At 35.0% G+C, this 24962-nt stretch overlaps 1 protein-coding gene across 1 annotated transcript; it reads left to right on the top strand.

Moving 5' to 3' along the window:
* Positions 1 to 6276: 6276 nt before the first annotated feature.
* Positions 6277 to 24116, top strand: LOC115875331 (UDP-glucuronosyltransferase 2B15-like). Its single transcript, XM_030890753.1, has 3 exons — positions 6277 to 6571; positions 18720 to 19535; positions 23441 to 24116. Exons 1-3 carry the CDS (start codon positions 6328 to 6330, stop codon positions 23941 to 23943), a joined length of 1563 nt encoding a protein of 520 aa, XP_030746613.1. The 5' UTR covers positions 6277 to 6327; the 3' UTR covers positions 23944 to 24116.
* The last annotated feature ends 846 nt before the right edge of the window (positions 24117 to 24962 follow it).

Here is a 24962-nt window from a genome sequence, read left to right as displayed (position 1 = left end):
CTAATGTAAACATATAAATAAATGTTATTATTTTACAATTTTATATATTATAATACTTTCATTTCACAATCTTCATTATCCTTCTTACCTTAATTTTGGATATCAAGATAAATCTGAAATTATAGAATTTGTATTATTATTGATTAACACGCAAAAAAAAATTTCAACTGCAAATAATTCGAAAATAAACTGCAATTTGGCAACATCGACGATGTGCGCTTGCGTAGTATCTATGACCAAAAGCAGCAAATATGGGCTTCAAGGTCAGCCACCGGATCCACACCTTTACCTTCATGTTTATAAATTACATAATTTTTAATTTGGTCTACCTTTAATTTTATATATTCATAATGAAATGAAATATATTTCGATATAACGTTTGGCAACCACGCAACTGAAGTGCAAACGGCATCTGTGCAAGAGAAGCAAAACCTCCCAAAAAAGTGAGAAAAGAAATCTAAAAATTTCAGATTATTCAAATGTCACTCCAATATTTTTCCAAATTGGAGTGAAATTAGGGTGACAATTTTTAACACGTAAGGAGCCATCTGGATTATGTGTTATCTGTGATATTATTAGATTTGGCTATAGGCGCCCTCTGTGTCATTAATAGGGAACTGTCTCATCGAAAACATGCTGTTCCGTAAGCAATAGCCATATGGATTATGTGTTATCTGTGCTTATACCACTAATTATATTAAAAAACACTTCTTACTATTAAAAACACTTCTTACCATTTTAATAATGTAATAAAATGTTATCACCCACGAAATAATTTTTATACTATCAATTAATTATCGAATGATTATAAAATAACTAAATTCTATAAAACATTTAACATTTTTTAAATAGATAGTAATGATAAGATATAACTAATTAGACAAGTCCATGACCAAGTGTGAGTTCATATTAATGAATATCCTCTAACAGTATCTTCACAATCTTGTATTACTTTTTTTATTTAAACATTTTTATAAATAGTGTAAATAGTCTCATATTCAGTCCCAAGAGAACAACGTCATACCCTAAACTACCACTTCGAGATCCGACCAGCATTGGAACAGCATATTGACTCGGCATTTGTTAGAAGTCTGTTCAGCTTATTGTTAAAACTGATTAGGGATTTTTATTAAAATTTACAATTTCTAAGCCATTTCAAACTTTTTTTTATTTTATTTTTTTAATTTTAAATTTTGTTTTACAGGGGCATAGCTACCTAAAATTAATAATAATAACTCAAACCAAAAAACACTAATTTGTATTTATAATTATAACTAACACTGTTCAATAATTATACCGTATCACGGAGAAAACGAGTTTCGAAAATTTAGTAAAAATTACAATATTTTAGCAAATTTTACTAAACGTTTTGGAATATTTACAATATAAAATGTATTTATTCCGTTCTGTTAGTAAATTTTACTAAAATCTTTGCTATATTTTTACTGTATTTTCGAGACTCGTTTACTTCATGTACGATAAAAAAACGGCGCCATCTATATACAGGGTGGTCCGAACTGTATTCCGGAAACATCGGCAGCATATTCTGCAGATAAAAATAAGTAAAAATATTCGTATAAATGTATGTCCTAAAATAGTTAGTTTCGGAGATACAGGGTGTAGAAGTTTCATTTTTATTTCGATTTTTTTCAAATATTTTTGGAAGTAACATCAATATTTGGATGAAAATTGGTGTTTGGGAGTTTTTTGACATGAGAAATTTGATTTTTATGTCAATATGACTCCTACTAGTAGAGAGCGCCACCTATATATTTTTTAACTGGTTTGAAGAGTAATAACTTTTCGTTCGTACCTGCATAAAACTACTGAGTAAAAAAAATACATTCACGACATTTTTTAAGTGAAAAAGGTTTCTTGGTAGAAATCGCTACGAGTAATGGTTTTCGAAACATTTGGAATCGAAATTATCAATACCTGTCATCATTGACATAAATTAAACATGTTGACTAAAGTGTGACTAGTTATTAGACTAAAGTGACTAGTTATTAGACTGACATCATAAATTTGAAATGTTTTTGTGCCAAAACTTCAATAGAAACTGTTTTACCATCATTTTTTGCAGAAAAATTTATGATTAATTTAAAAAAATAAATAGTATTGTCTATTTCCATTCTAAATATCTTAAGAACGGTTGCTCGTAGCGATTTTTACAAAGAGATATTTTTTACGTAGAAAGTCATAGAGATGTATATTTTTTCGCTCGGTACTTTTATACAGGTACGGAGCAAAATAAAAACACTAAATCACCACAATACACCAAAACACTTTTACTTTTACACTGGACGCGCGTTTCGCTAACCATGTTAGCATCATCAGCAGATGATTATAAACTTTTGAGTTTATAATCTTTTTATTTTGTTGTGTAATCGAGTTTTTTATTTTGCTGTGTAACACCAAAGGTTCCAACCCTCAACTGTAATCAGGTACGGACAAAAAGTTATTACGCTTCAAAATAGTTAAAATACATGTAGGTGGCGCCCTCTACTAGTAGAAGTCATATTGACACCAAAATCAAACTTCTCATGTCAAAAAACTCCCAGACACCAATTTTCATTTAAATATTGACGTTACTTCAGAAATTATTTAGAAAAAATCGAAATAAAAATGAAAGTTCTACACCCTGTATCTCTGAAAGTAAACATTTTAGGACATATATTTATACGAACTTTTTTACTTATTTTTATCTGCAGAATATGCTGCCGAAGTTTCCGGAATACAGTTCGGACCACCCTGTATAGACATCATATACATATTTGCTAAAAAAATAATAAAACTTGTTAAAATTAACACTAACACTAATAAGAAACTTTAAAAACGATAGAACCTTTCCAGACGCATAAATTACCATCGATTGTCATTCCTCAGCCGTCTTTGACGTCGTTTTTTTTTCGATAGCATGGTATTTTCATTAAATTCGAAGGAAGGAGAAAAGTCAGGTACATAGATTTAGTAAGAACAGATATCACATTAGACATTTTAACCCGATCAAACAATCGGAGGTTGACTACGTACTGTAAAAACCAACTGAGATAGAGAAGGCAACATTGCCACATCTCAAATTTGCGCCTATCTACTCAGTTTGATTTGCATTAAAGGTGACTTTAAAACCTTTACCGGATATCAATAAATCTCAATTTCTTAATTAAATTAAGAGTTTATTTTTAAAGAAGCATGCGTAATAATATGTTATTAACCAGAGGATATATGCGTTACTATTAAAGGACATGTTTACTGTTTAATGTGCTGAAACGTCTAGAACTATTGGCAACGTCGCTGCTAGTCTTCCAATGAAATGAGCCGTCCGTCCCACCACCCCTCGCGACGGCCCTTGGTCCGTTATAGCGTACTATGTTTAGCTTGCGGTGTGTTTGAAGTCGGAATCAAGACGAAAGTGAACTTTTCAGTGTTTTTCGGTGGTTTTTGTTTTTGTTTAACGTACTTTTGAATCTGCGAATTCAGTATAGTACGACAGTGTCAAGTGTGTGGAAAAATAAGCTCAAATTACCCGAATTTGTCTTTTCACAGGTGGGTATTGTTTTCACATTTTTATATTTCCGTCGTCATTGTACATAGGCGTCCCATAAGGGAGCCTCTCACAATCAAAATAATTTCTAATTATATTTGTAATTAATCTATTAAAATAAGAACGTAGTAGCCGGTAATTGAATTATAATTCGTCTCAATTACTACTACCTAACTGTTGTAGATCATAACAAATTTGAATATAAACGTTGCATTTGAAATTTTATTATAAGCCAGAAAGTGACATTTTTTTCTTAGAATTGCGTCATTTTTGGTCATTATATACGATATTCTAAAGGAATTTTGCTCAACAAATAAACAAAGGTGTTACCCGACCTTTTTTACATTTTATTGCTTTATTATATCTGCCCCTTCGGCCTTGTTTAGACAATTTTTTACCACTGTACAAATACCTCTTCCTAGAGTTATTTGTACGGTGTGTTTACTTTTTTTTAGAATGGGACGAACTGTAAAAAATTCTTAGGCTACTAGTTTTATACATACCTATATACAGAGTGATCCAGGCCTCCAAAAAAGCTTTTTACCTATTACTACTAGCTGCTCTCGCCATCTAGCACTCGCCATAGTAGTACGTTTTGTACTCAAATGCTATTTTTTGCTTTTCGTTTGTCGGATTGAGGGTTACAGCAAAGTCGGCCTGACGATGGAGATAAATCTCCGAAACCGATCGTCGAATGGCTGTTCCCTTCAGTCTGATGAACTTAATGCAGATAATAAGCATATATGTAGGGGTTAGGGCTTAATAATTTTTTGCTTCTTGTATTTTGTTTATTTATACAAACCCTACCAAGCCTTGAGCTCCATCTACGGTAACGTAGATGAAGCAAACGTAACAATTCATTATTATGCGACAGAAATTCCATACTGTAGCACACAGATTTGATACTTTTAATGATAAATGCCTTCTATTGAGAGACTAAAAGGTAATTGCCTCGTATCAGAGCCATCATAATACAAGAAGAAGACCGAAAGTCAAATCTTGTCTTATATTTTCAAAAAAACAATTCTCATTAAATATTGATTTTAGGTATAGGAAGTTATTAATAATAAAAGATTAAACAACTATTACACAGTACTTCACAGGAAGCTATCGATTGCGAACTAACTAAATCGTTACTAATTACTAATTTTGAAGTTCTTTTTAAGACCAAAAAAGGTAAAACTAAAACCTAAACTATCATTTCAGATTAAACGGGAAGTTCTAAATAATGTTGCCTATTCTAAACAAGAAAAATTTATTTATAAGTTTTATAACATCTCTAATTAAATTTGGACGAAAAGAATATTTCTGTTTGCTGTAGGTAATTTTCTCAGGGAAAATACGAAAATAAAAATGACTTATTTATAAGTTATTCCAAAAAAGTACAGGTGGCAACCTCAAGGTATTTCTGGAATGGAAATTTAATAGCAAATCTACAACTTTAGTTTTAAAATATGTTCCGGCCACCTATGTTTACAGAAATGTCTAAAATGTGCTTTACCATTGCCTCCATATTCTGAAAAAAAATTGAAAGAAAAGTCACCAACCACAAACCTAATATAGAACTGTTTCGGAAGCCTGAGTCACCCTGTAAATATTCAAAAGTAACTGAAAGTTTATATAGAAGTAACTGGAAGTTTAAATTGAAAATCGACGTTGGAACGATTTTCGAAAACCACCTACTAACGTTTCAACATAGGTATATGTGGGATATTAGTTATATTATTATATTAGACCTTATAACAAAACTCATCTGACGAAAAAGTGTTAATGTAGTATATTAATATGGAGTATAAATTTTACTAATTAATTTACTTGTACTTTACTAATTAAATGCGTTTCAAAAAACGAGAGGCCACTGGCCATTAGAACAATCGAAATGCGCCTAGTTGCCGGGGTCGGAAATTTTAGACTTCGCTGTCCTTGTTTGACATATTGGAATGTTTGATACACTACCAACAAGTATTTATGAATGAGATGTTCCGTCTATCTTTATAATGTCTTTGGTCAGGTACTAATTTCTTCATACGTACTTCCAAATGTAAATTTCCCTGGTATTATTTTAATATAGGAGCTAGAGAGGTCCGACGCACTGTTGCCGAGCCCGTATAAAGTATTAAGAATGACATTGAATCGTGGCAACCCTTATTTGCGGCAACTTTTTCATATACACCTTTGTAACATCACGCACAGAATAAAAATAGCTTTAATTTGACATATAACTAACCAAAAACATTTATGAACGTAATATCGTCTCCAAAATCAGTTATTAATAGTAATTAAACAGAGAGAGTTGCGACACCCTATAAAAAGTGTATTTCCTTATTCATAAATATATACGTAAAAATTATGTGTATATATCCTGTATCTCCGAAAAGCATTTTAGGGCATTTATACAAAGTTTTTTACTTATTTTCATCTGCAGAATATGCTGTCGAAGTTTCCGGAATACAGTTCGGACCACCCTGTATATAAGGTGCTCCATTTAAAAAATATAATTCCAATCTACTCACATTTTTTTGAACCAGCCTTAGAAGTTAAAATATATTCCTGAAATAGAAATTATTCTACTTGAACCAAATTTATTTTTTTATAAGACCTACAGATGCCCGAAGCACTGTTGCAAAATCCCGTATTTTAAATCTAGCATTATTAAACAATTTTTTGATAACCATCTTTAATATTAACTTAAAAAATTCCACCTAATACTCGACTAGCAATCTAAAACAATATAAAAATTATTAAGTTATTCAGTTTGAATTTTGAATTTGCTATCTCCAGAGATGCGTCTAGACATTTTATCATTTATTTTGGTGTTCTTCGTACAATGCTGTCATTCTGCAAGAATTTTGGGAGTATTTCCGTTGGCGGGGAAAAGTCTTAACATCCTGTATAATCGTCTGATGAGAGGATTGGCAGATGCGGGGCACGACGTTACTGTGATTAGTGCTTATACAAATAAATTGCCTGTAAAAAATGGTAGTATTACTGACGTACTTTTGACTGGATTTGCTGAGGAATATGATCGTAAGTAAAAACGTTTCTTTTACAAATCAGAAAATCAGTGGAAAATGGGTATAAAGCTTCATTCAGAACATCACAATTAGTGAAATAAATTAGTGGTTTCAATTAGCGTATAAGGTTGTTCCTCTAATTTCAATGTAAGCATTCAGAACGTGAAAATTAGTGGTAGTCATTTTCAATTAGTAGAAAAAGTTAACAAACTTTGAACTTTTCAACTAATTATATTTCAAAATTTGCGAGGAATGTCATTATGGTCTTTAATTAACATCCGTCAAGAGAAATTCATCAAATCAAAAGTTGATTGTTTTATAAGCTATATGTATATTAGGCTTTCTCTATGGATACAACTGACTACCGCAAGCTGTTGTTAGGATATTCTATTAATCTTAATTGTGTTTTTTAGACATTGGGAATTATCGTAAATTAAAAAGTATAAAGTGTAAAGCTTCATTCTGGACCTCGCAATTAGTGGAATAAATTAGTGTTCTCAATTACACTTTATACTTCTCAGTTTACAATTATTCACAATGTTTAAAAAACACAATTATAATTAGTAGGATATCTTAGCAACAGCTAGCGTTAGTCAGTTGTATCCATAGAGAAAGCTTAATATTTAGCTTATAAAACAATCAACTTTTAATTTCTAACCACATATTCGCTTGCGGGAAGAAAATCAAAGGTCAAAATGACATTTCTCACAAATTTTGAAGTATAATTAGTGGAAAAGTTGAAAGTTTATAACTTTTTCTGCTAATTGAAAATGCCTATCACTTACCTATTCTGACGTTCTGAATGCTTACATTGAAATTAAAGGAATACACTTCTACGCTAATTGAAACCACTAATTTTTTCCACTAATTGCGAGGTTCTGAATGAAGTTTTACTTTCCAATATTTTACATAATTTTTTATTTTTCCTTTTTTTTCTGCTAAATATTTTTGATACGGTTAACTTTATTAAAAAGTTGCTAGTTATCAAAATTATTGCTTATAAAATTACCTACAACATGTTGTTTATACTGTTGCGGACCGGTGTGGACTCGACCTAACCTAACTATATGGCCCGCCCTCGGATGACCTTAACATCGCATTAAAGAATAGACACCGTAATGATTCATTCAAAGATTCGAGAAGAATCGAGTTCCACTGGAATGGAGTAGTACATACGAGATCAATCGAAACCTTCTCTATGCACCTAACGATCTATGGACTATTCTAGAAATCTTTAGCTGTAGGTATAAAAGCCGGCGGCTGTGGCCTAGAGAGGGCAGTTATAAATAGACGAGTGCAGTTGACGCGCTAAAATTCAAAAATAAATTCTTTGTTATAAATCGTTTGTAAATAGTTCTTTAAGTCTTTTATCGTTATTGTTTTTGTTAATTAGTGTTAAATAAATTGTGACTTTCTATCCACACGGAACTGACGAAAAACGTAACAATTGGTGTCAAGTGTGGCGTGTGTGATAGACTAGAGAAATAAAAAGAAGGCTCCGAATAAAATGTTGAAAGACTTGAAAGTGTCGGAATTAAAATGCGTACTGGAAGAGAGGGAATGCGAAACAGATGGAAAGAAAAGCATTTTGCAAGCCAGACTGAGAGACGTCTTGATTGAGGAAGGTGAGGATCCTGACACATTTTACTTCGAGCTGGAAGGTGACCTAGACTCGTCATTGAAAAAATTACAAGACAATTTAAACGACAATTTGAATAGTTTAAATAGTAAAATAATTGACTTGGAAGTTAATTTAGAAGATAAAATCAGTGATAAAATCCCCAAAAATTAAACATCCCCAACAAAATTAAAAATCCACAGAAAATTCCCAAAAATTAGAGAGAGACCAGCTTTAATAATAAAATACTTAATTTAGAAGAAAAGATAACAGAAATCCAGGAATCTTCCAGGGAATTAGAAGAAAAGACTATAGAAAATTCTACAGAACTACAAGACAAAATAACACACATTGAGGACGATGTAAACAGAAAAATCGAAATTTTACGGGATGAAATAGCAAAGGCAAATTCACCAAAACGTCAAGAAACATCGGAGGGACCGAAACTAGTCGAAAATAGGTATGCCTCAAAATCAGTTATGAAACCTCCACAGTTTGACGGAAAAACCGCTTGGGCCAATTATTTTTGCCAATTTGAAGCCGCTGCGAGAGCGAACGGCTGGACAATCGTTGAAAAAGCTACCGCTTTGACTATCGCACTAGGAGATGCGACTGATATCCTGCAGACACTGTCACCATCGGAACAGGGAGATTATCAGCAATTGGTACGACATTTAGAAACGAGGTACGGCTAAGCTCATTTGGAACATGTCTATCATTCCCAACTAAAAAATCGCATTCAAAAGGCAAATGAGTCGCTGCAGGAGTTTGAAGCCGATGTAGCCTGCCTCGTTCGCCTTGCGTACCCTGTTACGCCCGAGAATGTTATGGAGCGGTTGGCAGTACAGGCATTCTCCGACGGTTTACGTGACAACGATACAAGACAAGCGCTTCTCCTAGCCCACCCAAAGCACTTGGTGGATGCTTTAGCACGTGCCCTAGAATTCGAGGCCGCGAAACAAAGTTTTCGGTCTTTAGGAAGAGTACGGGTCATCGACGAATGTTCCGACGAATCCGTGGAAAGGATTGTTCGGAAAGTAATGGACCAGTACATGGGCAAGAAGGGACCGATTCGTTGCTGGAACTGCGGACAGGTAGGACACATGCGAAGCCGTTGTAAGGAGAAGAACGAAGAACCGGCTTCGTCGAGGTCGGAAAACTACTAAGGGTCGAAATGAAGGGGCACACGTCGACCTGTACCCAACATGCCCCAACGAAAACTGCTCAAGTCGCCTCGCTACAACTCAAATTCAACAGCATTTTTGTGGATGGTTTTGTTGATGGAGAGTTCCAGACCATGCTGTTGGATACAGGTGCGATGAAAACTATCATCAGACCGGATATTCTTAAAACATCGAAGAAGGTTAAAACAACACAATGGCGACTACGTACTGCTACGGGGGACTCCGCTGCTGTCCATGGAGAAGTACACCTTAATTTTGTTATTGGGGCACCAGTTTTGAACATCCAGTGTTAGTAGCAGATATCGAAGATGAACTTATTCTCGGAATGGACATTATGACCACTAGAGGTTTTGAACTAAACTTCAAACAGGGAATTTTGAAAATAAATGAAGAAGTGGTTCTACATCGAAAATGTAAGGAGACGGTTCGCGTGGTGGTAGCAGAAGATGTTTCGATCCCTGAGCGCTGTGAGATATTTTTGGATGGTTGCCTGGAAGGTAAAATGAATAATGGGAGTATTATTCTGTTGGAGCCAAGGAACCATGACAGTGAAATAGGACGAGGGATCGCTATTGGAAAAGCCCTGCTGCGAGCGAAGAAAACTGTACCGGTAAGAGTAATGAACACGAATTAATATTCTGTATCCTTGAAGAAGGGAACCCTTTTAAGGTACCGTTGTTCGGTCTCCTCAGTCATTCGAAGCGTGGAAAAATTCCGGACAAAATGGTGAAGGAGTTAGTAAACGTTAAGGGATTATCTCCCGAAAATAGTAGAAAATTGAGAAACCTGATAATCAAGTATCAAGATGTGTTTGATAAAGGAGAAGCAGGAGAGAGAGGTCGTACCAATTTAGTACAACATAAAATTGATACCGGAGATGCACGACCAATCAAACAAAATCCGAGAAGACTCGCCAAACGTGAAGAAGCTGACAAGATCTTTCGAGTAATGAAAGAAGAGGGTGTTATCGAACTATCTAATAGCCCGTGGACATCGCCGGTAGTACTAGTAAAGAAGAAAGACGGTATCACCAGGTTCTGTGTTGATTATCGGCAGCTCAATAATCTTACCAAGAAGGATAGCTATCCCCTGCCGAGGATAGACGACACTCTAGACACACTGGCAGGATCGACAATATTCTCTACCTTAGATCTGAAGAGTGGATATTGGCAAGTCGACATGGCGCCGAAAGACAGACAGAAGACAGCGTTCTCGGTGGGCTCCGGACTGTGACAATTTACCGTCATGCCTTTTGGATTGTGCAACGCGCCAGCTACCTTTGAAAGACTAATGGAGTCTGTGTTAAAGGGACTATCCTGGACCACCTGTTTAGTGTACCTGGATGACATTATAGTGGTGGGGAAATCCTTCGACGATCATCTGAAGAATTTGGAAGAAGTTTTCAAGCGACTTGCGAGCTCTGGTTTGAAACTTAGCCCCAAGAAATGTCATCTGTGTCAAGAAAAGGTACACTACTTGGGCCATGTGGTCTCCTCCCAGGGAGTTGCGGTAGATCCACAGAAGACCAAGACAGTGGAAGAGTGGCCCAAGACAAACATGAACTCAGAAGCTTTTTGGGGAATTTGGAAGCTATGCACATACTATCGCCGTTATGTACAGGGTTTCGCCACCATCGCTAAACCATTAACCAGACGTACCGAAGGCGAGAGGCGTTTCTGTTGGGACTCAGATTCTGACGAGGCATTCCGAACACTGAAGAAGGCCCTGACTAGTGCGCCCATACTTAGCTACCCCCTTGGCAACGGAAACTTTATATTGGATACCGACGCTAGCAATGTTGCGTTAGGCGCTGTTCTGTCTCAGATCCAGGATGGTCAAGAAAAAGTCATTGATTATTTTAGTAAGACCTTGTCAAAACCGGAAAGGAAATATTGTGTAACCAGACGAGAATTACTAGCAGTAGTTAAAGCAGTGGAACAGTTCTACAAGTATCTCTATGGAAGAAAGTTCTTGTTAAGAACAGACCATGCTGCTTTGAAATGGCTGTTGCAATTTAAGAATCCTGAAGGGCAGGTAGCTAGATGGATTGAACGATTACAAGAATTTGACTTCGACACAGAACATCGAGCTGGGGCAATCCATCGAAATGCCGACGCACTTTCCAGAAGACCTTGCGCTAAGTACTGTAAGCATTGTTCCCGAGCAGAAGAAAAAGAAGTGTAACTCCTTAGAACAACTGTGGTTAATGATAGCTGGCAACACGAAGATCTTGCAAATGACCAAACCAGTGACCCAGAATTAGGTTTAGTAATTAACTGGAAAAACGCAGGCCAAAGACCAACGTGGGAAGAAGTTTGCAGATATTCGCCGAACGTAAAGTCGTACTGGGCTCAGTGGAATTCCTTGGTAATAGATAACGGACTACTTCGCCGTGTGATCGAGAGACCGGAGGGACAAGAAGAGAGAAGGCAGATCGTCATTCCAAAGAAGAGGGTCCCAGAAGTCTTGGAGGAAGTTCACAATGGAACCAGCGGTGGACATCTTGGTGTTACCAAGACACTTGGCAAGCTGCGTGAATGGTTCTACGGGGTGAACTGCAAAGAAGATGAGAGGGTTTGGTGTAAGAAATGTGACATTTGCGCAGCCATCAATGGGTCACAAAAGCGTGGTAAAGCCCCTATGCGCCAGTACAATGTTGGCAGTCCCTTCGAACGAATAGTGATCGACGTAGCTGGTCCTTTCCCGGAGACGAACGATGGCAACAAATACATTGTGGTAGTAATGGATTACTTCAGCAAATGGGTCGAGGCCTACGCGTTGCCAAATCAAGAAACGTCCACCGTTGCTGATGCCCTTGTTAAAGAATGGAATGGTTTGGTGTTCCCATGGAGCTTTATTCAGATCAGGGAAGAAACTTTGAGTCCAGTCTGTTCCAAGGCCTCTGTGAAGTCCTGAACATCCGCAACAAAAGGACGACTGCTCTACATCCACAATCCGATGGGATGGTTGAACGCATGAACAGAACTATCAACCGTTATCTGGCCAAAGTAATCTCTGACCACCAAAGAGACTGGGACAAATTTCTTCACCTGTTTCTGTTGGCCTACCGTTCATCCGTCGAAGAAGCTACAGGGCCAACTCCAGCCAGCATCGTTATGGGACGGGAAGTGCGCCTACCCTGTGATCTGAAATTTGGTTGTCGACCGGGAGAAGAAGTCGCCGGAGAAGATTATGTCCACACACTACGTCAAAGAATGGACGACATCCATCAGCGAGTCCGTCTAAATATTCAAAGTGCTAGTGACCGAATGAAGGAACACTACGACATTCAAGTTGGTGTGGCTATACAACCCGCAGAGACGTCGTGGGTTATCTCCCAAGCTACAATCCTCGTGGGAAGGGCGATACGAAGTCATGGATAGGATTAATGACGTCGTATACCGTATCAGAAAATTGCCAAAAGGAAAACCGAGGGTAGTCCATTTCAACCGTTTGAGCCCCTACCAAGGCGAAATAGAAGATCGTGCTGGGACCGTGAGAACCTGCAGCTTTGATCCCCCTGATTCGGAGATGTCCTTTGACGATTTCATAGCCCGATACAATAGCAGTGAGAAGGCTCGCTATGGTGTAACCAAAGAAGATCAACGAGACCTCTTTTCCGTGCCTCCTGATTATTCGCTCGCTCATTGTGTGGCTCGAGATTTGCGGATGTCCAGAGGAATCGCTGCGACGTTCAATGAGAAGTTTGGGCGTGTCGGAGAACTACGCCGACAGGATCCAGAGGTTGGAAGCGTCTTGAGGCTAACCGACAATGCACATGGTCAAGCAAGACACATCTTCTATCTGGTCACCAAGGAATGGTGACCAGATGAGCCGACTTATCTCAATCTATGGAAGACCCTGATTGAACTGAGAGAAGCCCTGCTAAACAACAACATTGCATAATTAGCCATTCCGCAGCTGGCGTGTGGACTCGATGGTTTGAGTTGGCGTACAATCCGGAACATGATTGAAGTCTTGTTCAGATTTACGGGAATCGAGATCCCTGTTTGCTGTTACAACCCAAAGCTGGGATCGGGAGAGAAAACTGTAGACTGCTATTTCTACCAGACTTCGCAATGTACCATGGGCCAGCTTTGCAAATACCTTCATTCACCGTGTACGTCTCGGGACGAGCATGTACCTAAGAAGGGGGCAGTGTTGCGGACCGGTTTGGACTCGACCTAACCTAACTAAATGGCCCGCCCTCGGATGACCTTAACATCGCATTAAAGAATAGACACCGTAATGATTCATTCGTTATTATTTTTGTTAATTAGTGTTAAATAAATAGTGTTTAAATAAATTGTGACTTTCTATCCACACGGAACCGACGAAAAACGTAACAATACTTTTGTTAATATATGTTTATAATTTTATAAGTGCACGATGGCGTACAGCAATGTTTTACTTCTGTAATAAATTAGAATTTAAAAATTTACATAAAAATCCTTAAATATACCTAAATACCTTAAATATGTTTTATAATAATGATAGCTGAATTTGGAGACGACATTGCGTTCATAACTTTATATCAAATTAAACCTAATTTTATTCTGTGTATATATATTCGATACCAATTTACAAACTCTTAGTTACGTAATCGAGGGCGCGATTGTTAAATTTATTGTTGCCAACTATAGCAGATATTCGTCGCCGGGCTGACTGACTGAAATTTAAATTTCTCTCTGGGGATTCAGGTGGCAGCTCTGCTGTAAAATATATCAAGTTGCCGCATTTATTTATTTATTTCCTGATATGTTTCTATAGTTTCATAAACATTAATAACTAAATAAAAATAAGTGTTTTTAGCCTTTTTTTAAACAACGGCAACAAACGGGCAATGGAACATTCTGTATATTGTAGGAGCATTTTAGTTATTAGACCTTATTACAGTTCATTAGTCCTAGTAATTTGTCAATTGTATAATTTGCTAATACGTTGTTGCAATGATCGCATACCAATACTGTTTATATTAGTTAGCGTTTACGTATGTATTTTGGTAACCCAGATAATATACCGTTTAGGTTGGTGACATTGCTATTGTACATTCAATTGTCAGTCTTCAATAAACACACATGAAAAGTAAGAAGTTGTGTTATTTGCTACAATATTATTCCTTTGTTAAATGGAGAATTAAAAAAATATTTTTTTAATATTTAAAGTACTTTAAAATCTGTATCTTGTGTCAATATTAGTCTGGTATTTTATCGTTGAATGAGCCGTATTATGCAATAAAAACGCGAATATTTGTGAAACCGTTAAAAATTTTGAAATACTCTAAGTGCAAAAAATATTATTTTGTATAATAGCTTTAAATTAATAATGAATAAATGTTATGAACGCAATGTCGTCTCCAAAATCAGTTATTGTTATTATTAATTCAACATATTTGCTGGAACTTTTTAATTGGCGCCCTATTAAAAGTGTATTTCCTTCCTATTTATATACCCTATTATAGTATCTATTTATATACCCTATAGATATACGCGTATTAGGTTTTGATTTAAAATATAATGAGCGTAATATTCCTGCAGCGGGATCCTGTACAACAACTGACGCTTAAAAAATTAAATTTAAATTATTTTTTTTCTAGAAGTTGAAAGCACACTAATATTTGATTGCCCTGAACATTATCCACACGTTTAAACAGTTTAATTACAGACTATTTACAACTACACAGTTTTTCACAATACGTTTTGCAGTTGAGAAATAGTTTCAAAATAAATTCCGCAGAAATTGGCCCATATTTTCGTTAGTTAAAGAATTTTGCTCTATTTTTTTCATCCTCAGATGTAGATACAAAACAACTTCTGAATTTGGTGGAAAGAACTTTGACGTTAAAGAGGTTAAAGAAAATGTTGCATTAACGCTTTGTTTTGATAAGCATTTAAATTTAACAATACGTAGCGAACTTGCATTTTAGTTGATATTTCTGCCTCTTATTAGAGAAAGTTCTCTCCAGTAGGTAAGTTCATTCGTATATATCTTCTATTAGCATTGGGTTTCAAACATATATCTTAGTCCAGTCTCTTCTTAAAACCCTATTGGGCAGGTATTTTTTATTTTATTTAAAATAAAATGGATGTATTTTAGTTTATAGCAGTTTTATGTTTATAATTTCAACTTCATTTAATGTCCATTTAATGTCATTTATTTGTATATAAAACTGTTACAAACTAATATAGGCGCTATGAAATCCTCCATTTTATTTTGTGAAAAGATCTATCAACAGGTTGTTGGAGAACCAACAAGACTTAGAGACTAAGGTAATGTGTCTTTTTTAATCCTAATGATACAATAGCAACATACATACTAGAGATCACTTTCTGAATTCTCTATATGGAGTCAATTGAATACTGCTTTTCAAGGCACCATAAAGTAAACTTTTCCTTACCTTCTACAGCATCAACACCAGATGCTGTTTTTAAGTATATATCAAATTTAGAAAAGCTTGGTAACTACACTTTGCAGATGAAGGGCAAAACAAGATGGAATGTTTTAACCAAATGCAGTTAACAAGCCAATTTTAACTATATTTATCTTTCAAAGTAATATTTCGCAACTGTAAACCTGTGAGAATAATGTCAAAGGAAATAATGTAATAATATATTTCAAATTCTGCAATTACAGGAAAAAGATAAAAAAGATAATTTAGTTTTAAGTACAAATTTATGATATGATTATGGGATGAAATAAAGATATAAGTGGTGGATGGAATATAGATATATGGTGGTGCCCGGTGGCGTAGAGGTACAGGCTCTCGTCTACCAATCTCAAGGTGTGGGTTCGATTCCCACACCCGGCATTTCATCAGCCGACTATTTTTATTAAAATAAAAATAGTTTGGGTACTTAGGTCGACTCAGCATTAAATGAGTACTTGGGATTCATAATCCTGAGGTAATAATAGGCGGTTGAAGCGTAGTGCTAGCCACATTACCTTCCTTGTATACCGAACGGCTCTAGTATAGCAAGCTGTACCTTGCTACTCCCAAGGCGTTAAACGCTATATACGGGAGCTATTATTATTATATAAAGATATATGTCAAATCATTTAAAAGTACTACTGTAAGTATATTGCTCCCTACTGTAACTGTAAGTATATTGCTCCGTATCAATAATAACTCGTAACTCAGTATCAATCAATTCGAAATTGGTCAAAGAATGCATAGAGAAGCTGAATAAATTAGGCAAAGAAAACAAAGTCCTCCTACACTGGGTGCCTGCTCACCAAGGGATAGAAGGCAATGAAAAAGCAAATAATCTAGCTAGGAAAGGAGCGAACACTCCACGAAATGGACCAGAACCGTTCTGCTTTCCAGGTGGTAACCAACTCAAGGCGGAACTCAAGAACTTGGAAGATTCCATCCGCAACCTGGAATGGAAATCTTGCAATGGTCTAAGACACTCGAAGAAGTTTCTGAGGGCTTATGATCAAGAAAAATCACAGATCTTCCTGGGTCTGAGTAAGAACAATCTTCGGATTGTCACGGCGTTTTAACAGGACACTGTCTCCTCAATGAACACCTCAGTAGATTGAAACTAAGAAGAAACGGCGAATGCAGATTCTGTGGGAAGATTGTGAAACACCAGTACACCTCATCACTGAGTGCGCCGAGACGACAACCATTCGTGCCATGAATTTTGGTACGACTGATATTGGAGATGGAGAACTACCCTCTATAAAACCGTCCCAGATACTGGCTTTTGTCAAAGCCCTGGGACTGTATGATGAGTTATGATTCAAGAAAGGGGGACACAATGGATCTGTAAGGTCGAAGTGATTAACCCCCCTCCCACTCATTCTAAATTCTAATTCTAAAGTATATTGCTCGGTACCTTATTTTTGAAACTTGGATCTCACTCATCTTTTTAAGTACTTCTCGTACGCCACTGAAAAAAGCTATTTTTTACTAGTGTAAATATTTTACAACGCTTTAATGTTTTATTGTTTTAAAATTTAATTTAAGAACATTATTTGATATATAAACCCTGAATTCAAACAACGTAATAAATTTGAAGAATTTTAAGCTCACATCATTGCACGTCACAGGTTTAACTAAATCATGCACTTATACAGTTTTGTAGGTAATTTTATAAGCAATAATTTTGATTTGGTTTAGCAATTTTTTAACAAAGTGGACAGTATCGGAAATATATAGCAAACACTAAAAAATTGTACCTATAAGTATTAAAGTTTTGGGGTGGTTTGTATGGATCCGGTTTGTACGGTGCGTCGGGCATCTGTAGATTCTAGAATACAGAACTTGAGAATTTTGTTTAAGTGCAAATCTAAAGTATGTACGAGGATGTATATATCAGGAAAATATTTTAACTTTTATAGGGCAGCTCAAAAAGGTGTGAGTGGATCGGGATAATTTTTTTGAATGGAACACCCTGTATATTATTGCATTTTTGGCTTCCTTTCAGAGTCTAAGATATGAGTAAATATATTTCGATAGTTTTAGAGATATTAGTAAATAAATAAAAATATATATTTTCCAGCCTTTCTTGAAAAAATATTAAAAATTGACAGAATGTTCAAAATTCTACGCCAAACTACTAACAAATATAAAATAATTTTTCTTCGCTCTTTTACATGAAACACCCTATATATTATTTCTTTTATTAGATGGACTGTTAAAAAAATAACATTTTTGTATATAAAGTATTTCAAAATTTTACTGGTTTTGCAGATACAGGTATTATATCATATCTTTCAACGGTAAAATGCGAGAGAAAAATCATTTGATGGCTTTGATAAAAATTTACTGTGGAAAATACTATATGAAATATAAAACCGGGAATATCTGCAAAACTGTTAACAATTCATACCATTTTGACATTGATCATTGATGACAGTTCTTGTATTTTTAATAATATCTTTAAGAAAGGCTGAAAATTATATATTTTTTATTTATTTATTAATATCTCTGAAACTATCGAAATATATTTATTCATATTTTATCATATAAAATTATCCGAAAGGAAGCCAAAAATGCAATAATATACAGGGTGTTCCATTTAAAAAAACTATCCCAATCCACTCACATTTTTTGAGCCACCCTATAGAAGTTAAATATTTTCCTGATATACATCTTAGTACGTCTATCCGTTCTGTAGCTACGGAGCATCCGTAAGGGGGGAAATGATATTATATGTTACCAGTAGCCAATAAAATGAGTGGGCGGAGTGTTTTGCGGTGACATACTCTTCAAGTCCACGTGGGCTCTTTGTCGCTTTTATTTAGGTTAGGATTTCATGGATAAACATGACTAAATTATTCTCCATATTTTTTCTGTTGAAAAATTTTGGTAAAACTCCATTAAATAACTACTAATTTTATTTAATTTTTAGTTATGTTAAGTCAAGAAAGTTTTCTTGACAGCCCTGAAGATTACCCGTTTTATACAGTACTATACTACCTGGAATTATTAGAACCTACATGGAACAGCACTTTACACCACCCAAACGTTCAAAAACTGTTAAGTTCCAATCAGAAATTTGACTTAGTCATCACAGAACATTTTTGGAGCGATTGTTTGAAAATATTTGCTCATATTTATAACTGCCCATTGGTCATATTCACCAGTATGGGTGGAATAAATTCATGGGTCAACGATCAAGTAGGGAATCTCTTGTTACCTTCTTACGTTACGCATACTATGAAGCTAAGAGTCTCCTCTGAAGAAACTAATTTTCGCGAACGGGCTCATAATTTACTATTTTATATCACTGATTATGTTTATAAGCATTATTTTTTGTTCCCAAACAGTAATGCTATGCTAAAAGGTGCCTTTAGTAACCCTCCTGACATAGCTGACATCTATGACAACGTTTCCCTGGTCCTTCTTGGTTCTCATTCAAGTCTACGTCCTGCCGCACCTTTATCACCAAATACTGTGGAAATTGGAGGATTTCATATCGATCCACCCAAAAAACTACCCAAAGACTTACAGGAAATCATGGACAATGCTAAAAATGGCGTGATATATTTTAGTATGGGTTCTCAATTGAGGAGTAAGGATTTTTCTGAAGAGAAAAAAAAGATCTTTTTGGATGTGTTTGCTAGGTTGGAACAGACGGTTTTGTGGAAGTTTGAAGATGAAACGTTACCTGGAAAGTCTAGTAATGTTTATATAAGAAAATGGTTGCCTCCGGTGGATTTATTAGGTACTTGTATAATAAATACTACTATCCAAAAAAAATCTTTATGGGATTTATCATTTCATTATATTCTTATAATATTTTGTAATTATTTATACTTTTTTTATTTATCATTTCATTATATTTTTATAATATTTTGTAATTATTTATACTAAAAGTTCACTTACATAGTAATACTTTAAGTATTTATTATAGGCTTGGTGCATTCTACTCTGGTGCTGCCACTATTGGAGAATACTCTAAGCAACCGACTAAACAAATACACGGGTTCAAGTAGCGAGTACTCGAAAATTTTGTTATAGTATTATTTGAAAAGTATTTGTAAGTGTAATTTGTGCAAATTTTAAAAAAACATTGTGCGTGTAATTTATTACTCAAGCTAACAAAACTATTTAGATTAACACCGGCGCCGCGCGCCGGCTGCTTGAACTGCGGTCGCGATCTTATTTTAATGCACCGGTTTTGCTAGTTGGGACGGCCATCTGTAACGATTTTTTTTAAAGGTACATAATTAAAATTTTAGAACACGAAAAATTTAAGTACTAGTTTATTAAAAAGAAGTATACTATTAATATTGATCAAATTGTATTTTATATTCATATTATATGCCTATTTAATATTTTGATTATGTAATGAGCACTTTTTCTACTCACTTGTCTCGTCGAACTGCTTGAATACTAAACGATTAATTAAATCGGTGTGATAAAGCTGAAATGTAAAATGAGAGGGACAATTATATTAAGTGTTATTGCACCCAACAACCACGCAAGTATGCTATACTTCTACTGTCAACAGTTTTTTGGGCAATTTTAGTATCATTTGAAATTGTCACAACATAACGTGTCATCTAGTTTGTTTTTTTTTCACTTCATTTTTACTATCAGAGTTGCTTTACATCCCTAGATCATACGAAGACTTGAAGTAAGTAATATTCTTAATGCCAAAAAGTCGGTTTCTCATGTTTTATTTGTAAAATGTCCTAAGTTCCATAAAAATTTGCACATATTCACATAGGTGGTGTTTATCAAGAACAAGTTAACAATTTGGAGTATCTAGGATATTATATAAACAATAATTGGACCAATACAACTGAATGAGAATAGAATGAGCTAAGGATTTGTTCAGAAAGATGATTAAAGTGCTTTGCAGCGGGGAGTTCCAACTACCTCTGAGAATAATACAATAATTTTTAATTTTTAACTCTATGATAATAATAATAGCTCCAGTATATAGCGTTTAACGCCTTGAGAGTAGCTTGCCATACTAGAGCCGTTCGGTACTACAACCTCTGAGAATACGGTTATTAAAATGTTATGTATTTTTGACTCTGAATAAGAGCGAGATAAAAAAAGTAGAAGACTTCAATGTGGTGTTACATGGGAATTTTAGGAAGGATATCATGAGTGACGAATATCAATAATGTTAGAGTGATGGAGATGCTGAATACGAGTACAGAAGTTATAAAAAGCGTAAGGACCAGAAAACTGGAATGCTTTGGATATCTTATGTGGCTAAATAGAACGCAGACGCTTAGCTGGAAGAAGAAGGACGTCCTGGCTCAAGAACTTGCGGGAGTGGTACGGAGTAAATACCAACAAGTTGTTTACAAAAGCCGTGAATAAAATATCATTGTCATCGATGGTAGCCAACGTTCTTCTAGGACAAGGCAATAAAGATGAAGAAGAACGAATATCAATATTCTTCTGAAATATAACCAGAAAGTATAAGTGCAGTTTAATATAAATAAAAGTACAACTGAATAATTTACTTAACTATGAAAAAATAATTCAAGGTCCTTTATATTAGAACTTCCACACACCCCACAATTTCTAGTCATTTTTACGAGTATTTAAAAAGTCCAACGAAAAAAAAATATAACTATAAATTGCACATACTTAAAATTAATTTCTCACTGAACACATTTGCAGCCTTTGCTATGTAAATGCGATCGACAAAAGAGTAATTAATAAAATATTTAAAATTAAAAAAAACGCAAATATACAAGCGTTACACCATGGAAATAAGATTATGACATTATTATTATATGATGACATTGATTGAACAGTTGGTTTTCAATAACGATGTATAATTTGTACATTTTAAGTCGTATAAAATTGTGATTATTTTGAAAACATTTGCGATTTTCAAAGCGCATGCGCAAAGTAACGTCCTCGGGAGAGACAAGCCTATTGACCGTTTCATAAGTGCAACAAAGAAGGTTTGAAAATGGCATGTCGTGATGTTGGAAACATCGTTTTTAATGTTAATCGTATGGCGTTTATGCATCCACGTAAGTATATACACACATGGCCAAAATTATTGCCATATAACGCCGTAAAATCAACAAAAACAAATTTCATTTTAAACAGAAAATATTGAAAAGAATTTTACTTATTTCTTACAAATAATAGTCTGTATTGCCTCCTCGAGCCTCAATGCAAGCTGTGAGAAGACGTGCCATGCTCTGAATTAAGTGGTCCAGAAGATGTTGAGGAATGGCCTCCCATGTTTCGCGCGCAGCAATTTTCAATTCATTTAAGGTATGGGGGGGATCATTCGTTTAGGCAAAATGGCGTTTTAGCATGTTCCAAGCTAGATCGCATTCATATCTGGATACATCGGTGGCCACCACAGTTTTCTTATACCTTCTTCTTCACAAAATTCGCGAACCGCTAAAGTGCGATGGGGAGGAGCATTATCGTCCATGTAAACAAATTCATCATCCACTGCCCATCGAAATGGACGCACAATAGGCTCTAAAACGTCTCTAAGATATGAGGCATCTGTCATTGTGCCATCAATAAAAACAAGAGGAGTTCGAGCTTCGTGCATTATACCTGCATATACCATAATGCCATATAGGGACACGGGGTTGAGCTGTATTCAAGCGTGGTCATCTTTCAGCTCTCCAAAGTTCGTCGCGCTAAGCCTATTCTTGTTTCATCACTAAACATGACGAAATTCCAATTAGGGCCATTTGCTCTCATCTCCTCAGCCCATTGTAGTCGCGTAATTTTGTGCTGTAAATTAAGTTTCGGAACACGTAGAGGTCTCCTTAAATGCAATCCTCTGTCATGGAGTTTTCTTGCTATGGACTTTCTTGAAACATTTACTCCTTCAAGGCGAGCTAACTAATTTTTAATAGCAGTACTAGAAAGCAGGAGATTGCTTCGTGCAATTAGGGATATTTGACGGTCTTGCACAGCACTAGTAACTCTCTCTCTCTCTCTCTCTCTCTCTCTCTCTCTCTCTCTCTCTCTCTACCTCTTCCAGGCCGGTCTGTAATCTCGTTTGTCTCCCTGAATTTTTTTAATATTCGCGAAACATCGCTTTGGTTAACTCCTACAATTTCAGCTATTGCAACTTGTCGGTAGTCCTGTTGACACAGTGTTACTATTCTGACCCTATTAAACTGTGAAATAATGTTTCTAGGCATTTTAAAGCCAAAACAATGGTCAAATTTCTTCTGAAACCCAAGAGACTACAAATCGAAATGTGCAAGAATCTGTAATAATATTGGGTCTGAACGATAAACATTGTTTACCATATCCATTTTAACAAAAAAATATTTATTACAGATTATCAAAGCTAGATTCTATAAATTTCTTTCCGTATATTTTTAAACGATATATGCAAAAATTTTGGCCATGTGTGTATGATCTAGGGTTACATCATACAAACTTCGTATCTGAGAATTTTATGGTTTCAGTAACTGCACTAGTAAAAACTAAAATACTTAAATATATGAAAAAGATACGATTTTAATATTATCTCGATGCCATCAACTGCGTGAAATACAGAGCCGGAAACGTCTGATTTCTGCCGTACCGACCGCTGAATGAAATGTACCAAGCCTATATAGATTCAATTTTGGATTATCAAGAAAACTTACAGTCTATCTTTCCTTTTAGCCCATCCAAATATGAAACTATTTATCACTCATGGTGGTTATGGTAGTCTTCAAGAAACCATCTACCACGGTGTACCAGTGTTAGCAATTTCTGTAGTAGCCGATCAGCATAATAATGCTTTCCAAGCAGTTCAACTGGGTTTTGGTTTAAAGCTCTCTTACAACGATAAAAACTTTAGTGAGAAAAACTTATTTAATAAGATTATAGAGTTGTTGGACAATCCAAAATACAGAGAAAATGCCCAGGCAAGGTCCAGGATATTTCATGATAGACCAATGAAACCCCTGGATACTGCCGTTTATTGGATTGAGTATGTTATTCGAAATAAGGGTGCTGAACATTTGAGATTACTCTCTACAAAGTTGCCCTGGTATAAATTATATTGTATGGATATTTTTGTAGCATTCTTTATAAGTTTATGGGTTTTGTATAAATTGTTATGTGTCTTGCTGTTAAAGGTATTTGGAAAAAATCAAGAAAAATTAAAGGTAAAGGAGAATTAGGGAGATTCTGAAAATTAAAAGGGTCAGAGAAATTTAAAATTCCAAAATTTTGGACCAACTGTTCTGCAAATTTTTCTTTAAGACAGTGTGATATTAAGTAAAGTATATATTATTCTTGGAAATTTAATGTTCTTGGACCTTCCCTCTATATATTATAAAAAATTGGGATTTAAAAAAAATGTCCCAAGAAAGTCTAAAAAAAGTATATATTATTATATACAGGGTGCTACAAATTCGAGGTACGAGCATTGGTATCTCGGAAACCGTAATAGATACGAAGATGGTTAAATTGGATGCCTTGGGATGTTCACCAAGATGCCATCAAAAAAGTTTTAAGGATTGCTGAGTTTTTTGGAAAAAACTGATTTTTTTGAAAATTAATTTTATTTTTTCCTGTCGTTACTTTTTAGAAAATCGAAATTTATTGCACATTCTTATAACCACTTTATACGGGCTATCTGATAGTATTTTTAATTTTTAAATTAGCTGATGATTTGTGAGATACAGAGGTCAACTTAATTTCTTTGAATATGGACCTGCATTTTTTATTTCAGGTTTTGAAAGAACTCGGTCCCAGGAAAATTATTTGATTGTTTATATTATTGTAACGATGAATAGATTAAATATTTAAAAAAAAACAGAGCCGGACTTAAAATTATTTTAAATAAATTATGTTCAAATGTCAAAACAAAAAAAATATTAAGTGTGGCATATCGTTGTACTCAGGAGACCGAGTTTTTTCAAAATCTGAAATAAAAAATGCAGGTCCGTATTTAAAAAAATAAATTGGCCTCTGTATCTCACAAATTGTCAGCTAATTTGAAAATCTAAAAATACTATCAGATAGCCCTAATAAAGTGGCTATGAGAATATGCAATTAGTTTTTTGATTTTCTAAAAAGTAACGACAAGAAAAAATAAAATTGATTTTCAAAAAAATCAGTTTTTTCCAAAAAACTCAGCAATCCTTGATATTTTTAAAACTTTTTTGATGGCATCGTGGTGAACATCCCAAAGCGC

Source organism: Sitophilus oryzae, unplaced genomic scaffold (assembly GCF_002938485.1).
Source record: "Sitophilus oryzae breed Bouriz unplaced genomic scaffold, Soryzae_2.0 scaffold_1373_pilon_pilon, whole genome shotgun sequence".
NCBI lineage: Eukaryota > Metazoa > Arthropoda > Insecta > Coleoptera > Curculionidae > Sitophilus > Sitophilus oryzae.
The sequence above is the reverse complement of the archived record's forward strand: the minus strand, read 5'-3'. Positions and strand labels throughout refer to the sequence as shown.